This window comes from Atractosteus spatula, chromosome 26 (genome assembly GCF_055471065.1).
Source record: "Atractosteus spatula isolate fAtrSpa1 chromosome 26, fAtrSpa1.hap1, whole genome shotgun sequence".
In the NCBI taxonomy this organism is placed as follows: Eukaryota; Metazoa; Chordata; class Actinopteri; order Semionotiformes; family Lepisosteidae; genus Atractosteus; species Atractosteus spatula.
Window position 1 is genome coordinate 5,525,565 of NC_142731.1, and position 15,133 is coordinate 5,540,697.

The 15,133-nt window shown below is 45.3% G+C and overlaps 1 protein-coding gene across 1 annotated transcript in view; it reads left to right on the forward strand.

The window, feature by feature from the left end:
• Window positions 1-12,644, forward strand: part of kcnh4a (potassium voltage-gated channel, subfamily H (eag-related), member 4a) — a 32,148-nt gene extending 19,504 nt beyond the window's left edge. The window contains exons 9-17 of the mRNA XM_088905950.1: window positions 318-512; window positions 1,047-1,246; window positions 2,091-2,340; window positions 3,219-3,433; window positions 5,595-5,633; window positions 7,603-7,976; window positions 8,627-8,859; window positions 9,789-9,865; window positions 11,487-12,644. Of these exons, the coding sequence (XP_088762076.1) occupies window positions 318-512; window positions 1,047-1,246; window positions 2,091-2,340; window positions 3,219-3,433; window positions 5,595-5,633; window positions 7,603-7,976; window positions 8,627-8,859; window positions 9,789-9,865; window positions 11,487-12,644 (2,741 nt within the window). The remainder of the gene's footprint in view (window positions 1-317; window positions 513-1,046; window positions 1,247-2,090; window positions 2,341-3,218; window positions 3,434-5,594; window positions 5,634-7,602; window positions 7,977-8,626; window positions 8,860-9,788; window positions 9,866-11,486) is intronic.
• The last annotated feature ends 2,489 nt before the right edge of the window (window positions 12,645-15,133 follow it).

A 15,133-nucleotide genomic window follows, 5' to 3' on the forward strand; every position in this document is an offset into this window, starting at 1 on the left:
TCACACTTCAGTATGAAATGCGAAACCGGCGGCCCGCATTGCAAGCTGGCCTATGAAAACAATACACTTGCCCCGCAAAAAACAAAGCAGTGAATAAACCAAGTGAGTCTTTTTTTCCCATATGAAAGAGTTTTCATTTAGCGTGCTGCAGAGAAATCCAAAACGGGTATAGTTTTTATGGTTTTTAAATCCATATCATTGTGGCTTATCAGCCTCTTATTGCACGTCCCGTTAAAAATCCCTTTGGGTGCCATTAGTGGCAAGAGTGCCGAAGGTACCGCCCGCTGACTTGGCCTCTGCTAACACATGTTTTCTAGGATGGCTCCATGAATTGGGAAAGCGCCTGGAAACTCCCTATATCAACAGCACCCTGGGAGGCCCGTCCATTCGGAGCGCCTACATCGCCTCGCTGTACTTCACCCTGAGCAGCCTGACCAGCGTGGGCTTCGGAAACGTCTGCGCCAACACCGACGCCGAGAAGATCTTCTCCATCTGCACCATGCTCATCGGAGGTGCGTTACAGGGACTGCCCCTGGCTGATCGAGACGTGCATGAAAAAAACTCCAGGGCGGCACAGTGGCGCAGTGGTGGGCGTCACGGCCCTTGATCGCTATCTCTGTGGAGTTTGTCTGTTCTCCCTGCGTTCACATGCTTTTCCTCCGAAAGTCCAAACGTATACTGGTAGATTAACTGGCTTCTAGACAAACTGGCCCTGGTGTGAGTGTGTGCACAGCGATGGACTGACATCCTGGCCAGGGTGTATCCTGCCTTTCGCCTGTTGCTTGCCAGGATAGGCTCCAGCTCCTGTATAGGCTCTGTATTGGATAAAGCAATTAGAAAATCCTATTATTATATCATTTCCAAATTATGTTAAGCAATATATGGTGGCTGAAACAAGGACGTCTATCGCACACAAGTGATGGATTTTGTAGAAGCAAAAATATGCGTAACAGGGAAAAGAGTAAACGTTTCTGCTGTATGTGAACAAATTTGAGATGAGTAGCCGACGTCGAACTCCTCCTTGAACTCTGACCTCTGACCCCCAGCTCTGATGCACGCGGTGGTCTTCGGCAACGTGACGGCGATCATCCAGCGCATGTACTCGCGGCGCTCGCTCTACCACACCCGCATGAAGGACCTGAAGGACTTCATCCGCGTGCACCGGCTGCCGCAGCAGCTCAAGCAGCGCATGCTGGAGTACTTCCAGACCACGTGGTCTGTCAACAACGGCATCGACGCCAACGAGGTACGGGAAAGCGGGGGACGTCTTTTCCCCCTACGCTACCAATCAGGGGGCTCCCCATGGATTCTCTGATTCCACATGATGCATAATAGTACCTCAAAACAGGCCTATTCTCTCACTCTCTTCCTTCCATAACTCCCGGCTTTAACTGAGCACCCTGCGGTACTTATCACATTTGTTTATTACATGAGCAATAAAACCCTATTTCAACTGACACTCATTCTCACCAAGGTCAATACAGCTTCATTTCTGTAGTATATAATATATCCCCTGACTAGAGCCTTGAGTGTGGACTGATAGCCATTGTGGCCCGTTTGATTGTGGCTGGAGTTTGCAAAGTCAGAAAAGGTTTTCTGAAACAAAGATGAGAGTCACGCATAATTCAATCTGCTGTAGTTGGTTTGAAAGTCCTTGGTTTGTGTGTTTGCATGTACGTATGCCAGAATATGGAAATGGAACTGGAGTATTTAGCAAGTCAGTCATAGACAGTATAGCCCTGCCGAATAGCTTCTGATCATGTCATAGCAACTTTGGTGTTTGTTTATAACAGTAAGGTGCTAAAACCAACAGCTTGGTCACATACTATTGCGCTCTGCAAGAACAAAATTGGACAATATCAAAAACATGGTGACAGAGGGTGAAGGAATCAGCAGATTGGGTGTGGGACAAACAACCCCACTGGCACTTCCTCAAGAATGTGGGTCTAATAATTAAAAGACCCCCTGACTTGGACAATCTACACTGCAGGGATACTAGAGACTGAGGGGTAGCCGTCGTGCATGAACACACTATCATTTTATTCCTCCCTCCCCTCTGCTCCCCTGTCCCTCCGGCCGGCCGTGTCCAGCTTCTGCACGACTTCCCGGACGAGCTGCGGGCCGACATTGCCATGCACCTGAACAAGGACATCCTGCAGCTGCCGCTGTTCGAGAGCGCCAGCCGCGGCTGCCTGCGCTCGCTCTCCCTGCACATCAAGACCTCCTTCTGCGCCCCGGGGGAGTACCTCATCCGCCACGGCGACGCGCTGCAGGCCAACTACTTCGTGTGCTCCGGCTCTCTGGAGGTGCTCAAGGACAACATGGTCCTGGCCATCCTCGGTGAGTTGGTCCTGAAAGGTTTAGGACCAAAGACAGGAAGGCTGTCATGTGGACACAGCAGACTGGCTGCTGAAGCACCACTTCCCTCTTTTTTCCAATGTCCTGTAGTGCCACCTGGTGGTAGGATCATGTCGCTTCCTCCAATGCACCGAGCACATGACTGTGTTGTTAAACGCCCCCACTGTCAGGGAACTTCAGATGCTATCATCTGTCATCGCTCAGCACTAGCAGCAAGAGTTTTAATATTTGTGAACTCGGAAGATTACATTTTGGTTGTGTGTGGAAATAAACAGAACACTACTCCTTATGTTGTGTTATGTTGCTTTAAAGAGCATAACATTATCGCTGTATCGCGTCAGTTTCTGTTATTTTTATAAGCGGAATCCAAAATAACAAAAGTATACAATAAGCATAAAATTACACGTTTTTTTTTGTCTGATGCAGTTACTTAACCAGTCATATTAAGAAACATGTTTGTGTTTTGTTTTTTCAAATGCAGTACCTTAAGTTAATTCTGCACCTTAAACACTTAGGCCCTACGCATAACATAACACTTATATTAATTACTTACCCTTCAGATAAAAGCACCCCGCCATGCTTCTCCCACTTAATTAAAAGCCAGCGTCAATCTTAAATGATGACTTGTTGTATTGTTCCCATTTTAGCTGAATGTGAAGGTCCCAGCAGATTAATGTCCTTGCATGTTGTACTGTGCAATTGCTATTGAGGCGATGCAGAATTAACAGAAATTGTGTCCATTAAGAAATCAAACTACAGGTAAACGTGATATAGACTAGGTGACACAATGAAAAGGAATGCACACCTTATTGGTTTTGGGTGTGCTATAGCTCCTGTGTTCTGCTCCCCCCCCCCCACAGGGAAAGGTGACTTGATTGGGGCAGACCTGCCTGGCCAGGAGCAAGTGATCAAGACCAATGCAGATGTGAAAGCACTGACCTACTGCGACCTGCAGTACATCAGCCTGCGGGCTCTGCGTGAAGTCCTGGAGCTCTACCCAGAGTACGCCAGCAAGTTCACCGCCGACATTCACCACAACCTCACCTACAACCTGCGGGAGGGCAGCAAGGCAGAGGTGAGCCTTCCTTCGACCTGTTGCACATGGCTGAGATCCACACATCCATCAATCCATTTCTCCATCCATTCCCCAAGCCATCTGTCCATCTAGTCAACTGATCATGTCAGTCATCAAGACATCTGTCCATCCATTTATCATGCTGTCTGTCCATCCATTCAACATGTCATCTGTCCATTTATTAATCCATTCATCATGCTGTCTGTCCATCTATTCAACATGTCATCTGTCCATTTATTCATCCATTCATCATGCTGTTTGTCCATCCATTCCCCAAACCATCAATCCATTCATTCATCCATCAGGGTTTGAAGGTACAGGTGATGCATCAGGGTTTGAAGGGTTTTCTGAGGGAGCTGGATGAAGCTCCATAATGAAGTTCCTTTAACTCCTTTAAATTAAGTCAATGAGCACTCTTGGGAGTTTTCCCCAGTCTCGCCCTCCGAGGGTCTCCTGAGGGCAAACCAGAGGGCTGAATCGCTGGGCTGGGTCGCGCCCGGTGACGCACACCCTGCCTGGAGGAGAGCTGCATATGGGAAAGACAGCAGGCGATGCGGCTGGGAAGCAAAAAAGAAAATCGTCCAATCAGGAGAGAATGTAAAGACATTACTAAACTGCAATAGAAATTTGTAAGCTAAATTCTGTTTCAAAGATCGCAGCACAATGGTGCTACCTGCTGGGCAGACTTTACAGCACTTTTATATAGGCTGACACAGATAAAGTACATATTACTTTCCGTGTGGGGGTTGGAAGTACGTAAAAGCCTTGTTTTTTGCAGAAGGGGCAGAACTTTATGAAAAATCGAGAGTGCTTGTAATTGATTTATTTCATTCAGTAAGTTTTGAATAAATAGCCCATGTCTCCTGAGAAAATGGCTGCAACAGAGGGTTACAAAGTGGCTAATCTGCCAGATGTTCGTCTGACTATGAAAGTGTTCCCATGAATTGACGATGATTGTCGGATTGATGATTATTTTATAGTTCACAACCTGACAGCTTGTGCAAATAACATTCATATACAGTATAAGCCTTATCCAAAGAGTGGATTATATCATTTTTCACTTTCTATAGCATACAGGTACACAATAACCCCCCAGTGTTTGGACTTGAGAAAGCATGGGTAGCTGAAAAGGCACTGAACTTGTCTCGCAAGATGAATTAAATGGTTTTGAAAGTGCTAAGAAGTGCAATCTTTAGGCTCTGGAATCTGGTCTTTTAATTGTGGGTACTGGGCTCTAGTTCAGGACCAGGTGCAATGCCAGGGGTGCTGGCCCCCAGCCCGTGGGGTGGGGAGGGGAGGGGTGATTCACCTCTCAGACAGCACTCCTGCCTCCTGTCGGATCCTGAACAGAGCAAGTGCAATGTGCACTGAAATCACATTGCATTGGGGTGTTCATTTGGCAGAGATCAGTGTGTGACATTGTATAAAGCAATGAAACGATTCAAGCCTCCACCTATCCTGATTATTAATATGTGGTAATATCTAGCATTTTAACTCCCGGTTCCTATGAATACTTGAATAAATCATGGGAACAGGTAAAGGTTTATTCCATGCTGAAAGCTAAAGGAAAAAAGACGCAACGTTTCAGCTGTGGAGCCTTCTTCAGGTGTGTCTGAAGAGAAATGTTGGGTCTCTTTTCTTTTCAGCATGGAATAAGCCTTTACCTGTTCCTTTGCAATCTAAGCAACTACCTACTTGAATAAATCATGTTCTCCTTGTGAGAATGACAGATCCATCAATTTTTTATTGTTTTTGTCTCAGTTACTATTGTAAAGTTGCATTTCCTTAAGGGTGATGCAAGTTCATTTTTTAATGAGCTAAAAACAGCTGATTTTAGAATTATTTTTCTAAATGTAAAATTGAGCGAGCTTTCTCAGCTCTGAGAACTATAATTACTTCATACGATGGTTACATCCATGCAGGTAATGTTCTTTAATGGACTTAAGAAAGATGAGCTCAGTGTTTTATATATGGGACCTCAACAGCAAGGTACCAGAGTTGATGATGTCGGTAATTGCTGTGTAGTTGAAAAATGGCCTTTTAACTGCCCCCCCTTTGCCTTATTTTGTGCAACTGCTTGTTTGTTTTACCAATCTTTTATAACTAATGCCTGAGACATTCACAATGTGACCTTTATTTCTGGTACTTTTTTGTTTTTCAGGGTCTCTCAAGATTTGCCCGATCTCCAAGACTCTCTCAGGTACTGTTTTTTTAAATAATTTTTTTCAATTAAATTCCAGTTTAGACTTCACAATTATTTTTTTCCTTTCTAGTGCTGGTAGGCTTGTCTTCTGCAACATGCGGTCAGTACAGCTGCTTCCATAAGTGCTGGGAGACACACAAATTATTAAATTACCATGTCCCCAAATCCCTCCTGTCTTCAGACCATTTTTGTGCCACTCGATAGCCCATATCTTCATGTTGTGAAGTAATCTCAGGTCTCTCAGCTTGGGTATATTCATTCTTGCATTTAAAAAAAATAGAAGCTCAAAAGCATTAAGTGCCTTGGAATAACCCAGCTTCTCTACGCCCAATCCCAATTCTCACCTCACTGTTACTCTAAGACAACTGCAACTTACGGTTGCAAGATGAGTTCCAAAACATTTTGTGACATATTTGCTCAAACTTTAACCTAGTGAAAAGAGACCTGACAGGAAAATCTTGCGGTACAGGTGATGCTTTCTTTTCTCTTGAAGCATCATTTTAAAATTTCAGGTGTTTTTTATTGGAAGGTTTTACCTTTGGAATTCAATCTAATGAGAATTTGCCATAGTAACTCTGTACTGTAATTTTGCAGTTTACCTGTGGGTGTGCCATGCTTTGTCATGGGCCTTAGCATGTGTTAACATACCTCTCTGCATTATGACATTTATGCAATGGCTTCTTTGTTCTTTGTTATGCTTTCCTCTCTCTTATCTATATATACAGTACCACTCATACACTTTATGGTATAGGAGTTATTTAAATAGCACCACAGAGATTTCTAAGTGGACAGACTGGGCCATTGCTTTCAAAAGGAAGCATTTCGCAGCCTTTTTATTTTTAAAGCTGAGTTGCATATGGACACCAAGCTGAAGGTTCCTCTCCTGTGACAGAACACACTAAGAACAGACTGTACAGATTTTCTTCCTATAAAGGTTGCCTAATGGACCTCAAGTCCAACATATGACAAAGAATTAACCAGGAGTTATTTCAGTCAGCACACCAGCACAGGGGGTTTCCAGGCTGAAAGGGCCTTTGCATCAGATTACTCAGCCTACAAAGAATGTCTTTATAGCAGTAATGGAGCTAAGTGCTGCACTTTACCTTCCGGCTTATGCCAATAACAAGAAGTGTCTCACAAGAGTGGGCCATTGATGTGGGGGATTACAGTCCATTAAGTGCCAAATCAAGAGAAAAGGAGCTGTACAGCTAGAACATCTTTACTGGGTTTTCTTTTTTTGTATTGAGCTCAAAACGCCGTCCCACTTGAGAGAAGATATGGTCGTAGGCCTTGTCGAACAAATCTTCAGGAGCCTAAGAAATTATCAGTGCTTACTTTACGTTCTCAGTAACAATTTGTGCTTCCTGATTTTTTTTCCTCACTCTTAATACCAGACTCTTTGTCCTCAGGGGTTATACATGCTGCACGTTTGTCCTACATGCTACTACTGTGCTATGCACTGCAGTCTTATCTGTGCTTTCTCACCTACATGAAGGTGAAGTGTGGAAACGGACTGAAGAAGTTATTGCTTCTGCAAAAACAACCCTTTTTCTCCCATCACAGAAGGCAGTTCTGTAGTTAATTGCTTTTTAATAATACCACTTTCTGAAATTAAAGATGCTCTTTTAGAACAATATCGTTACAAATTGGGGGTTATGGAAACAGCAAAAATCAGGAAATGTATCCAAGTGGATAAAGCAATAAGTAAAATGAATAATCATAACTCCCACCTTATGAGAGGGGTCTGGGATGATTGTCTTGGCACGATTGGAGGTAGGGCTTGAATAGATAGATGAAATGGAAGAGCCAATAATTCTCAGTACACATCGCCTTGCTATGAAGCTGGAAATCTTGACACTAGCCAGGTGTCCCCATTGTATCTAGTTTACCTTCATACCAATATTTCCATGCCTGTGTTTGCACAGTGGCCAGGGCTTGAGTCTGATGGGGCTGTTTTCTTTCCCAGAACCGCCTGGAGAATGTCTCTACCTCTGACCACAAGCTGCCGTTGATCGTGGAGGATGAGGATGAGCCCGAGGAGTATTTCCACCTCTCGCCCGCCACCAAGTCCCGCAAGAAGCTCATGCTGCCCAGCCTGAGCAGCCCGGTGCGCCGCGGCTCCCTGGGGAACCTGCTGGGGGACGAGCTGCGGCAGTTTTCGGCCCTGCGGCGCTGCCGGTCCCCGGTTAGGGGCAGCCGGGGCAGGAGCCCCTCCCCACAGCACCAGAGAGAGGAGCCCCAGTGCGCCGCCCCCAGCGCTGAGGCCTGTGCCAGCCGCAAGCCTGCCAAGCTCCTCATCCCCTCGCTCAATTGCTTTGGCCCCCCTGACCTCAGCCCCAGGTGAGAGGGGTCCCCACCAAAACCAAAGAGGCCAGGGAATCATACAGACCTCCAGAAACTGTTCTCTCCAGAAAACATGCCATAATTTTCATCTAATTGAATGCACTCCAACAAACAAGCTCTCAGCTCTCATCAGCTCTCAACAAACTTCAGCTGATCTGATCTGACGCATTTCCAAACATACTGTCTGCTGGGCAGTAGCTCAGAATAAGCTTGATGAATCCATTTCTCTGAAAGGTGGTTTGGTCCTATGGTGATCTGTTGTAAAAGAGACATATAAAACTATTTTTCAATTCTTCCATTTGTTAATGCAGTAAGCTGACATAGAGCATGTAGCTCACTGAAGAGTTAACAGCCCCTACAGAAAGCAAAATTGTGCACCTTTTATAGTGTGCAACGTCTTGATAATAGGCTTGCCTAGACTGGCAGTGCTTGAGGGCATACAATATCAGTGAATTAAGCACAAATTGCAATTTTCAACAAGTAAGAAAAGAAGTACTTCCATTTCATAGCAGCGATAATGTAACAGCAGACTCAATCAAATTCCTGATCCCACATCCTTCCTGAAGTCCGTGCCAGGTGAATCAGATAACGGCTCCTCAATTGTGCACGCTCTCCTTCAATTATGATGTCCCTGATCTTCTTTTCAGAGTCGTCGACGGAATTGAGGATAATGGACGGACGTCAGAGGCACACACGTTTCACTTTAACGTTCAGCACAGCGAGGCAAAGGCCAGCGAGGAAAGTTTTGTTAAAGGTATAGTGGAGGTGGACGTGGGCGTGGGCAGCCTCTGCTTCCACCATACTGTACCTGGGGCCCAGAGAATTTCAGATCGTGGCCATCTGAATTCGGGACCAACCGCGGTCTGGGTGTGTGGGCGTGGTTCGTCGCTTCAGACAGCCAGTGACTCTCTCTGGCAGCGCTTTATCACACAACCTTCTGGCCAAGAAGGAAACAAAATGTGCAGTACTGTGGCAACAAAACTGCTCAATCCATCTGGACCTTAAGATCCCAGACCCTGCCCAGAACCATCGACAGCGGGAACCTGCAAGACATTCCTCTAACTGCTGAGATTCTTCTCTCTCAGGGACAAAACCTCCTTGATTGCTTTCTTGTGGAAAAAAGAATGTAGAAAGAGAAAACAGGCATTCCTTAACTCTAATCACTGTGCTGATCTCCTCAGTATTGGGCAAAGCTACTTTTAAAAAGTAATCCATTAAAGATACAAGGTACTCGTGTAAGGGATTACTTTTGAAAATGAATAAGATTCTGGGGAAAAGCGCTTTTAAGAGGTAATGTATTTAACCAGTAAGTGCACACAGACTACGTAGATCACTGAAAAGGGTGGCTTTTTAAAAACACTATGGCAATCAAGTCTACCAGTACAGGTAATCAGGAGAAAATTAACATTGTTGTCAATTATTAGTGATGATCCAAGTCTATGAAGGCACTGGAAAGTGTTTCATGCCAATGCACTTGTCCTCCTGTCCTTTCCAGGGCCTCACCAATAGTTTCCATGATCATATCGCACAGCATGGCTGAAACGTAGGGTAGCCCCTGCTGAATATCATATCGGGCCATTGCAGACCTCAGGCGTAGTGTTAACCGGAGGTGGCTCCGGAGCCTGTCTCGTGCTCCTCACACCAGACAGCCAGTGACGGAGTCTGTTCCTGTAACTGGCAGTGGGAAGGGTGCAATGCGTTGGCAAGCGAGAGGAGCAGATTTTCCCCACTGACAAGCAGACCCTGAGAAGAGGTTCCTTCTCAGTGTCGTCCTCTCACCGTCTTGCGTGTCTGCTTCCCACTGTGCAGAAGCCAGCCCCGTGAGCGCCACCCTGCTGCTGGAGACGGAGGAGGTGAGACAGAGCATCAGCCGGCTCAACCAGGAGGTGAGGAGCAGCGAGAGAGAGCTGTGTGTGTGTGTGGGAGGGGGGAGGCTGGGCTTTAGCCAGTCAGTCCTGCAGCACTACAGCCATGGGGAAAAAGCTAACACCTCCTCTTCACCTTTCCATCCTCAGTGCTTTTATTCCCATTGAAAATGAAAGGGTTGCAGGAATGCACAAGGGCAACACAGTGGTGCAGTGGTTAGCATTGCTGCCTTGCAGCGCTGGGGCCCAGGTCTACCTGGGATGCTGTCTGCCTGGAGTTGGTATGTTCTCCCCGTGTTTGCATGATACTTCCTCTAGGTGCTGCAGTTTTCTCCCACAGTCCAAACACATAATGGCAGGTTAATTGGCTTCTGGGAAAACTGGTCCTGGTGTAAGTGTGAGAATGCAGGGTGTCTCCTGCCTTCTGCCTGTTGCTTGAAGGGATAGTCTCCGGCTCCCCCATGATCCTGTGTTGGATAAAGTGGTTAGAAAATGGATGGATGGATGCACACAGTATTTTCCTGACTTCTAGTTCTGAATGATGCAAAGAAACGTTATTGTAAACTTGAAAACCACTTGGGTTTGGTTGCTAATGGAACTGTTTTCCAAGAGGATGCTGAGCATGCAGGAGCAGAACTGGAGGGGAGATGAAAAACTAGGGCAGAGAAAATTAAACTGAGACAAAACTTTCTGTTAGGATGGGGAGAATGAAAACATCTTGCAATGCAAATGCACAGCAGCCAAGCCAGGTGATCTGCTGAATCAGGGAATGTGAAATAAGTGCTATTTTTTCCTCTCTCTATCCCCCTCATTCCTTTTGAATTTATGTTCCAGTGTATTTCCGTTTCCCTCTGGGGAGTTCTGTGTGCCTAAAATAAGAGACCACGTCTGTAGCTGCGGAGAGATGGGACAGGCTCTGTGTAATTTGTAATCCGTGTGACAGCAGGGCTTTGCACACCTGACTCTGCTGCTGCAATTAAGAATCAGCACAGAGGAGGTGTGTTTCACCAGCCTGGGGGAGAGGGGGATGGGGAAGAGTTGGACTGGGAGCTTTTTGGACTCGGTTTCCAACCTTTGAATGGGGGGGGGGGGGATTGCAGATTGATTGGAATTTATCATCAGAGGCACCTTAAGGAAAAGTCAATAGACGGCCCTTTCTCAGATAGATAATTCTTTATATAGAACTCTGCTGGGCATTTCACTCACACGCTCTTTACAGGTATTGGGGACTCCCCTCCACCACCAATCTGCCAGTCCGCTCACCTCATATCAGCTCTCAGTGGGGAGGAGAACAGAGTGATTATTAGGAGGCCATGACTGGTAAAGGCCTGGGGGGAAATTTGTCCAGGATGCCGGGGTAACAACCCTACTCTTTTCAAGAAACACCCTGGGATTTTTAATGACCATGGGGAGCCAGGACCTTGGTTTTAAAATCTGATCCAAAGAATGTCCCCATCACCATACTGGGGCATTAGGACCCACACAGACTGCAAGGTGAAGCTCACTACTGGTCTCCTTAACACCTCTTCCGGCAGCAACCTTAGCTGTCCCAGGAGGTCTCCCCTCCAGGTACTAGCCAGGCTCACACCTGCTTAGTTTCATAATTCCTGATGCTTTACCTTTTTTTGACCATGCCTTGCAGATGAGCCACCTCAACCAGGAGGTTTCCCAGCTCACCAAGGAGCTCCACCACATGATGCACTTCCTGCAGGCCCACATGGCTGTGCAGCACTACACCTCAGCCCTCTCCTCGTACCCTTACGGCGTGCAAATGGTCCCCAATCCTCCTTCCAGCAGCAGCATCGGAGTCAGCGAGTGGCAGCCCCGAGTCCCGTACAGCCTGGCCGCGGGGATGCACATGCATCACGAGCCTGTGAACATGGAGCCCTTGAGCCACGGCAAACCTTGGAGTTACAGTGGAGCCCCTGGCGGCCGCGGTTCCACCATGGGCGGGCAGCAGGTGGAGATGGAGAACTACCTCCCCTTGGTTGATCACTTCCATCCTCCTTCCAGTCCCCGGGCCGCCTGTTTTCATGGGGGGTGCTGTGCAGATGCAGGCAGAACTATGAACCCAGGGGCAGAGGGCAAGCAGAACTTGTGCCAAGCCTCTGGAAGCACCACGGCTCCACAACAACCCCAGAACTGCCCTTCGTTGCTGAACCCTAGTGCCGTTTTTCCAGGATTTGCTACAGCTCCCCAAGCTGGCTACAGTGGTGCCTCACCTCATAGCGGACAACAGCTGCGGTCCTCGGTGAATCTCAGCCAGTCACACCCGACCCTGTGCCAGCCAGCGCCCCCCAACCCTGAATACAATTACTCCAAGTCCAACACCCCGACTCCAGTCCATTCGGCACTGATTACCCCCAGTTACACTCATCATTACACCTCGGGGTCCCCCAGCCACCTGCATTCCAGCTCGGGCCCCAAGCACGAACAATTTGCGTGTCTCTCCCTTAGTCCCAGGCAGAACGACCTGGTTGGCTCCAGCCCCTTGCATGTCCTTGAAGTCGGCTCTATGGAAATACGGGGTCCCATCCCATCTGCCTCAGCACCTTCCCAAAATTCCAGGAAACCGTCTTTGGGCTCTCAGGATTCGAACGTATCCGGGGCCGAGACCTCAGACTCTGGCCATCCCCTCTGTGACACAGGGAGTGCAGATCACATTGGTTTAGAATGTCTGTCCACTAAGTCAGGGGCCACTGAAGGAATAGACATGGAAGCCTCAGAATCCAGGAGATCCAGCATAGGAACACAGACTCAGGACAATGAAGTCTTCTGGAGCTTAGAGATGTCCGACTAAGCCACGTGTTCTTTGAAAGGAGCATGGCTGGAATGTAGAGGACCTGACCAGAAAGTGAAAGAGGGAGTGCGAAGATGCTTCCCCATCCTGGCTGATCACTGAAATTTGCTTTCTCCCGATGGATTTGTGTTGTTCACATTCCTTGTTACGCTCATCTGTATTGATTAAATTATAACCTCAATTCCTTGATTAATGGAATTGCAGTTTTCTATGCAAGGGCATGAAATCCACACTGAGTCTTTCTTCTACAGCAGACATACACAACCAGCTCTAAAGACTAAAGAAATAGGAAACATCTAAGAAGGTATTCCTGATCATCTAAATGGATCTCTTCCAGGGTTTTCTATGTACCCAAGTAGTAATGCTCCAGGTCTTTGCAAGTGTATAAATGTACAGTACATACTGTAGCTGCATTGATTACATTTGCTATGACCCTGACAGACAAGCAGTTACAGTACTAAGTAAAGGAAGGTCGGATCACAGTCTTTGTGGTTAATGAACCTGGTGTCAAGAGGTGTCAAAACAAGGAATAGAGGAGAAGGTTTCCAAAAACTTTTAGAATTCTATAGCTTTCTGGATTTAGGAAAAGGCTAGAGCAGGCTTAGGTTTAATACTGGCATACCTTCACTTGTGGTAAAGAACTTTGATTATTTTTCCTAAGGAAAAGGCAGCACACTAAAATGATTTTACATTTGAACACAGCCCTGCGAAGAAAGCACATGTCTTGAAGGCACTGTAATAGTTTAAAGAGTTTTACCAACACGCATGATAAGTGAATATTTGGAACTGCACTGGAAACTCCAGTTTTATCTGTATTGTAAAGAACTGATATGCCTTTTCAATCTTTTTAAACCAATATATATCAAACACCTTTTCTATGAAGCGCGAACAATGCACTGAATGTTCGGGATATAACCATTTTTTTTATTGAATAGATGTTTCTTGGCATGTGTTTGTACCATCTTTGCAGGCAAACTGGGGACAAGGTTTTGTTGCCAGTTAACCATATGGGATATGGTAGCCTCAAATGTCAAATATACAGCTGGTTGCAAAATAAGTCTTTGAAGATTGCTTCTGTAAGTCAATTTAATAACTTTTAGGTAATTTTGGTGCACGCTGTGTAATCTGCAAGCATTCCTTTTTTGTGATTTGAACAATTTCAAATCCGCTTTTTGTAGTGTTTGTGTTATCCTTTGTCATTCCATATTGAGGCACCACGCTTTTCCCCAGTTTTGCTGCTGTTTATTTCTAATATACAGCTTTTGCTATATTCTGTCCGTTTCGGCTTGGATTTGTTTGAATGTGTTTTGCTGCTACAAGATAAATGTTTTAAATCATTCTTTTGGTTATCGCAACCCTGCAAAAAAAATCCCTGAACCACAAATACTTGCAAGCTATTCCCAAAGTAAAAAGCCATTGTTCTATTTTAGATTATATTGCTAGGGAATTAATGGATTAGATACTTTTGACTAATGCTTGTGAATGACTTAAGATTTAGGATAAGAATCTCTGCAGACTAGTTTATACTGCAAGCAGAAGGTCATGTGAGGTTTATGCATGGTAGCATGCAAACTTATTTCTGTTACTGAACTAGGATAAGTCTTTGACCTGTGACCTCCTTCAAGTAATTATTAGCTTGTAAGTTACTCCTTAAGCTGAACCAATTTATCTGTCTGAAACAGCCAGTAGGTGTATTTGGTTTTAAATAGCCCATATTGCTATGTATACATTGTGTAATAATTCAATATATACAGAATTGAAGGGTGCTGATGATATTTCATGGAGCAGTGTCTAGGCTTTATTAGAAGAGTCTCTCTCGCTTTAAGAGATGTAAAATCTACTCCTTAATAACATCTGCAGGGCTCAGCTGTCAGCCCATTCATTTTAACAAGCTCACAAGGTGTCTCGGAATACCTATCTTTTTTAATCTCCTGTAGAAAAGTATTAACATTTTTATTGTTTAGGAGCAAGAATGACCCAAAGCTTTGTTCTCCCCTGGGCAAGTCTAGTCAGTGCACAGCACGTATTATTACATACAGTGTGTTGAAGAACTGATGTTTTAAAATCCTGTGTTTATCGGGACATGATTTTAAAACGACACTCATATCTGCTGTCTTGAACATTTACAGTACTTAAAAAAACATTTACATTCTTAATAGAGGGCAATAGAGTAACCCTGTCAAACTATATATAGCTTTAATGTAGTAGAAGCCACCATTACATTACTAAAATACAAAGCCCATATAATACTTGCATACAGTTGCTTAATTTTGTATTTGAAACTGCAATTGATGAAAAAAGATACAATTTTTCTAAAACGTTTTTTGCCTCAGAAAAAATTAAAATCCCAATTGAACATTTTCCTTAGGTTGTCAGAAACAATATTTTCCAATATCCAGGGCTCCTTAGCGCAGACACTCCAACAGGCAGACACAGGGATCATTTCAGCGTTTGAATGACCATGGATTTGAGATTCAGTGAATTGTAAT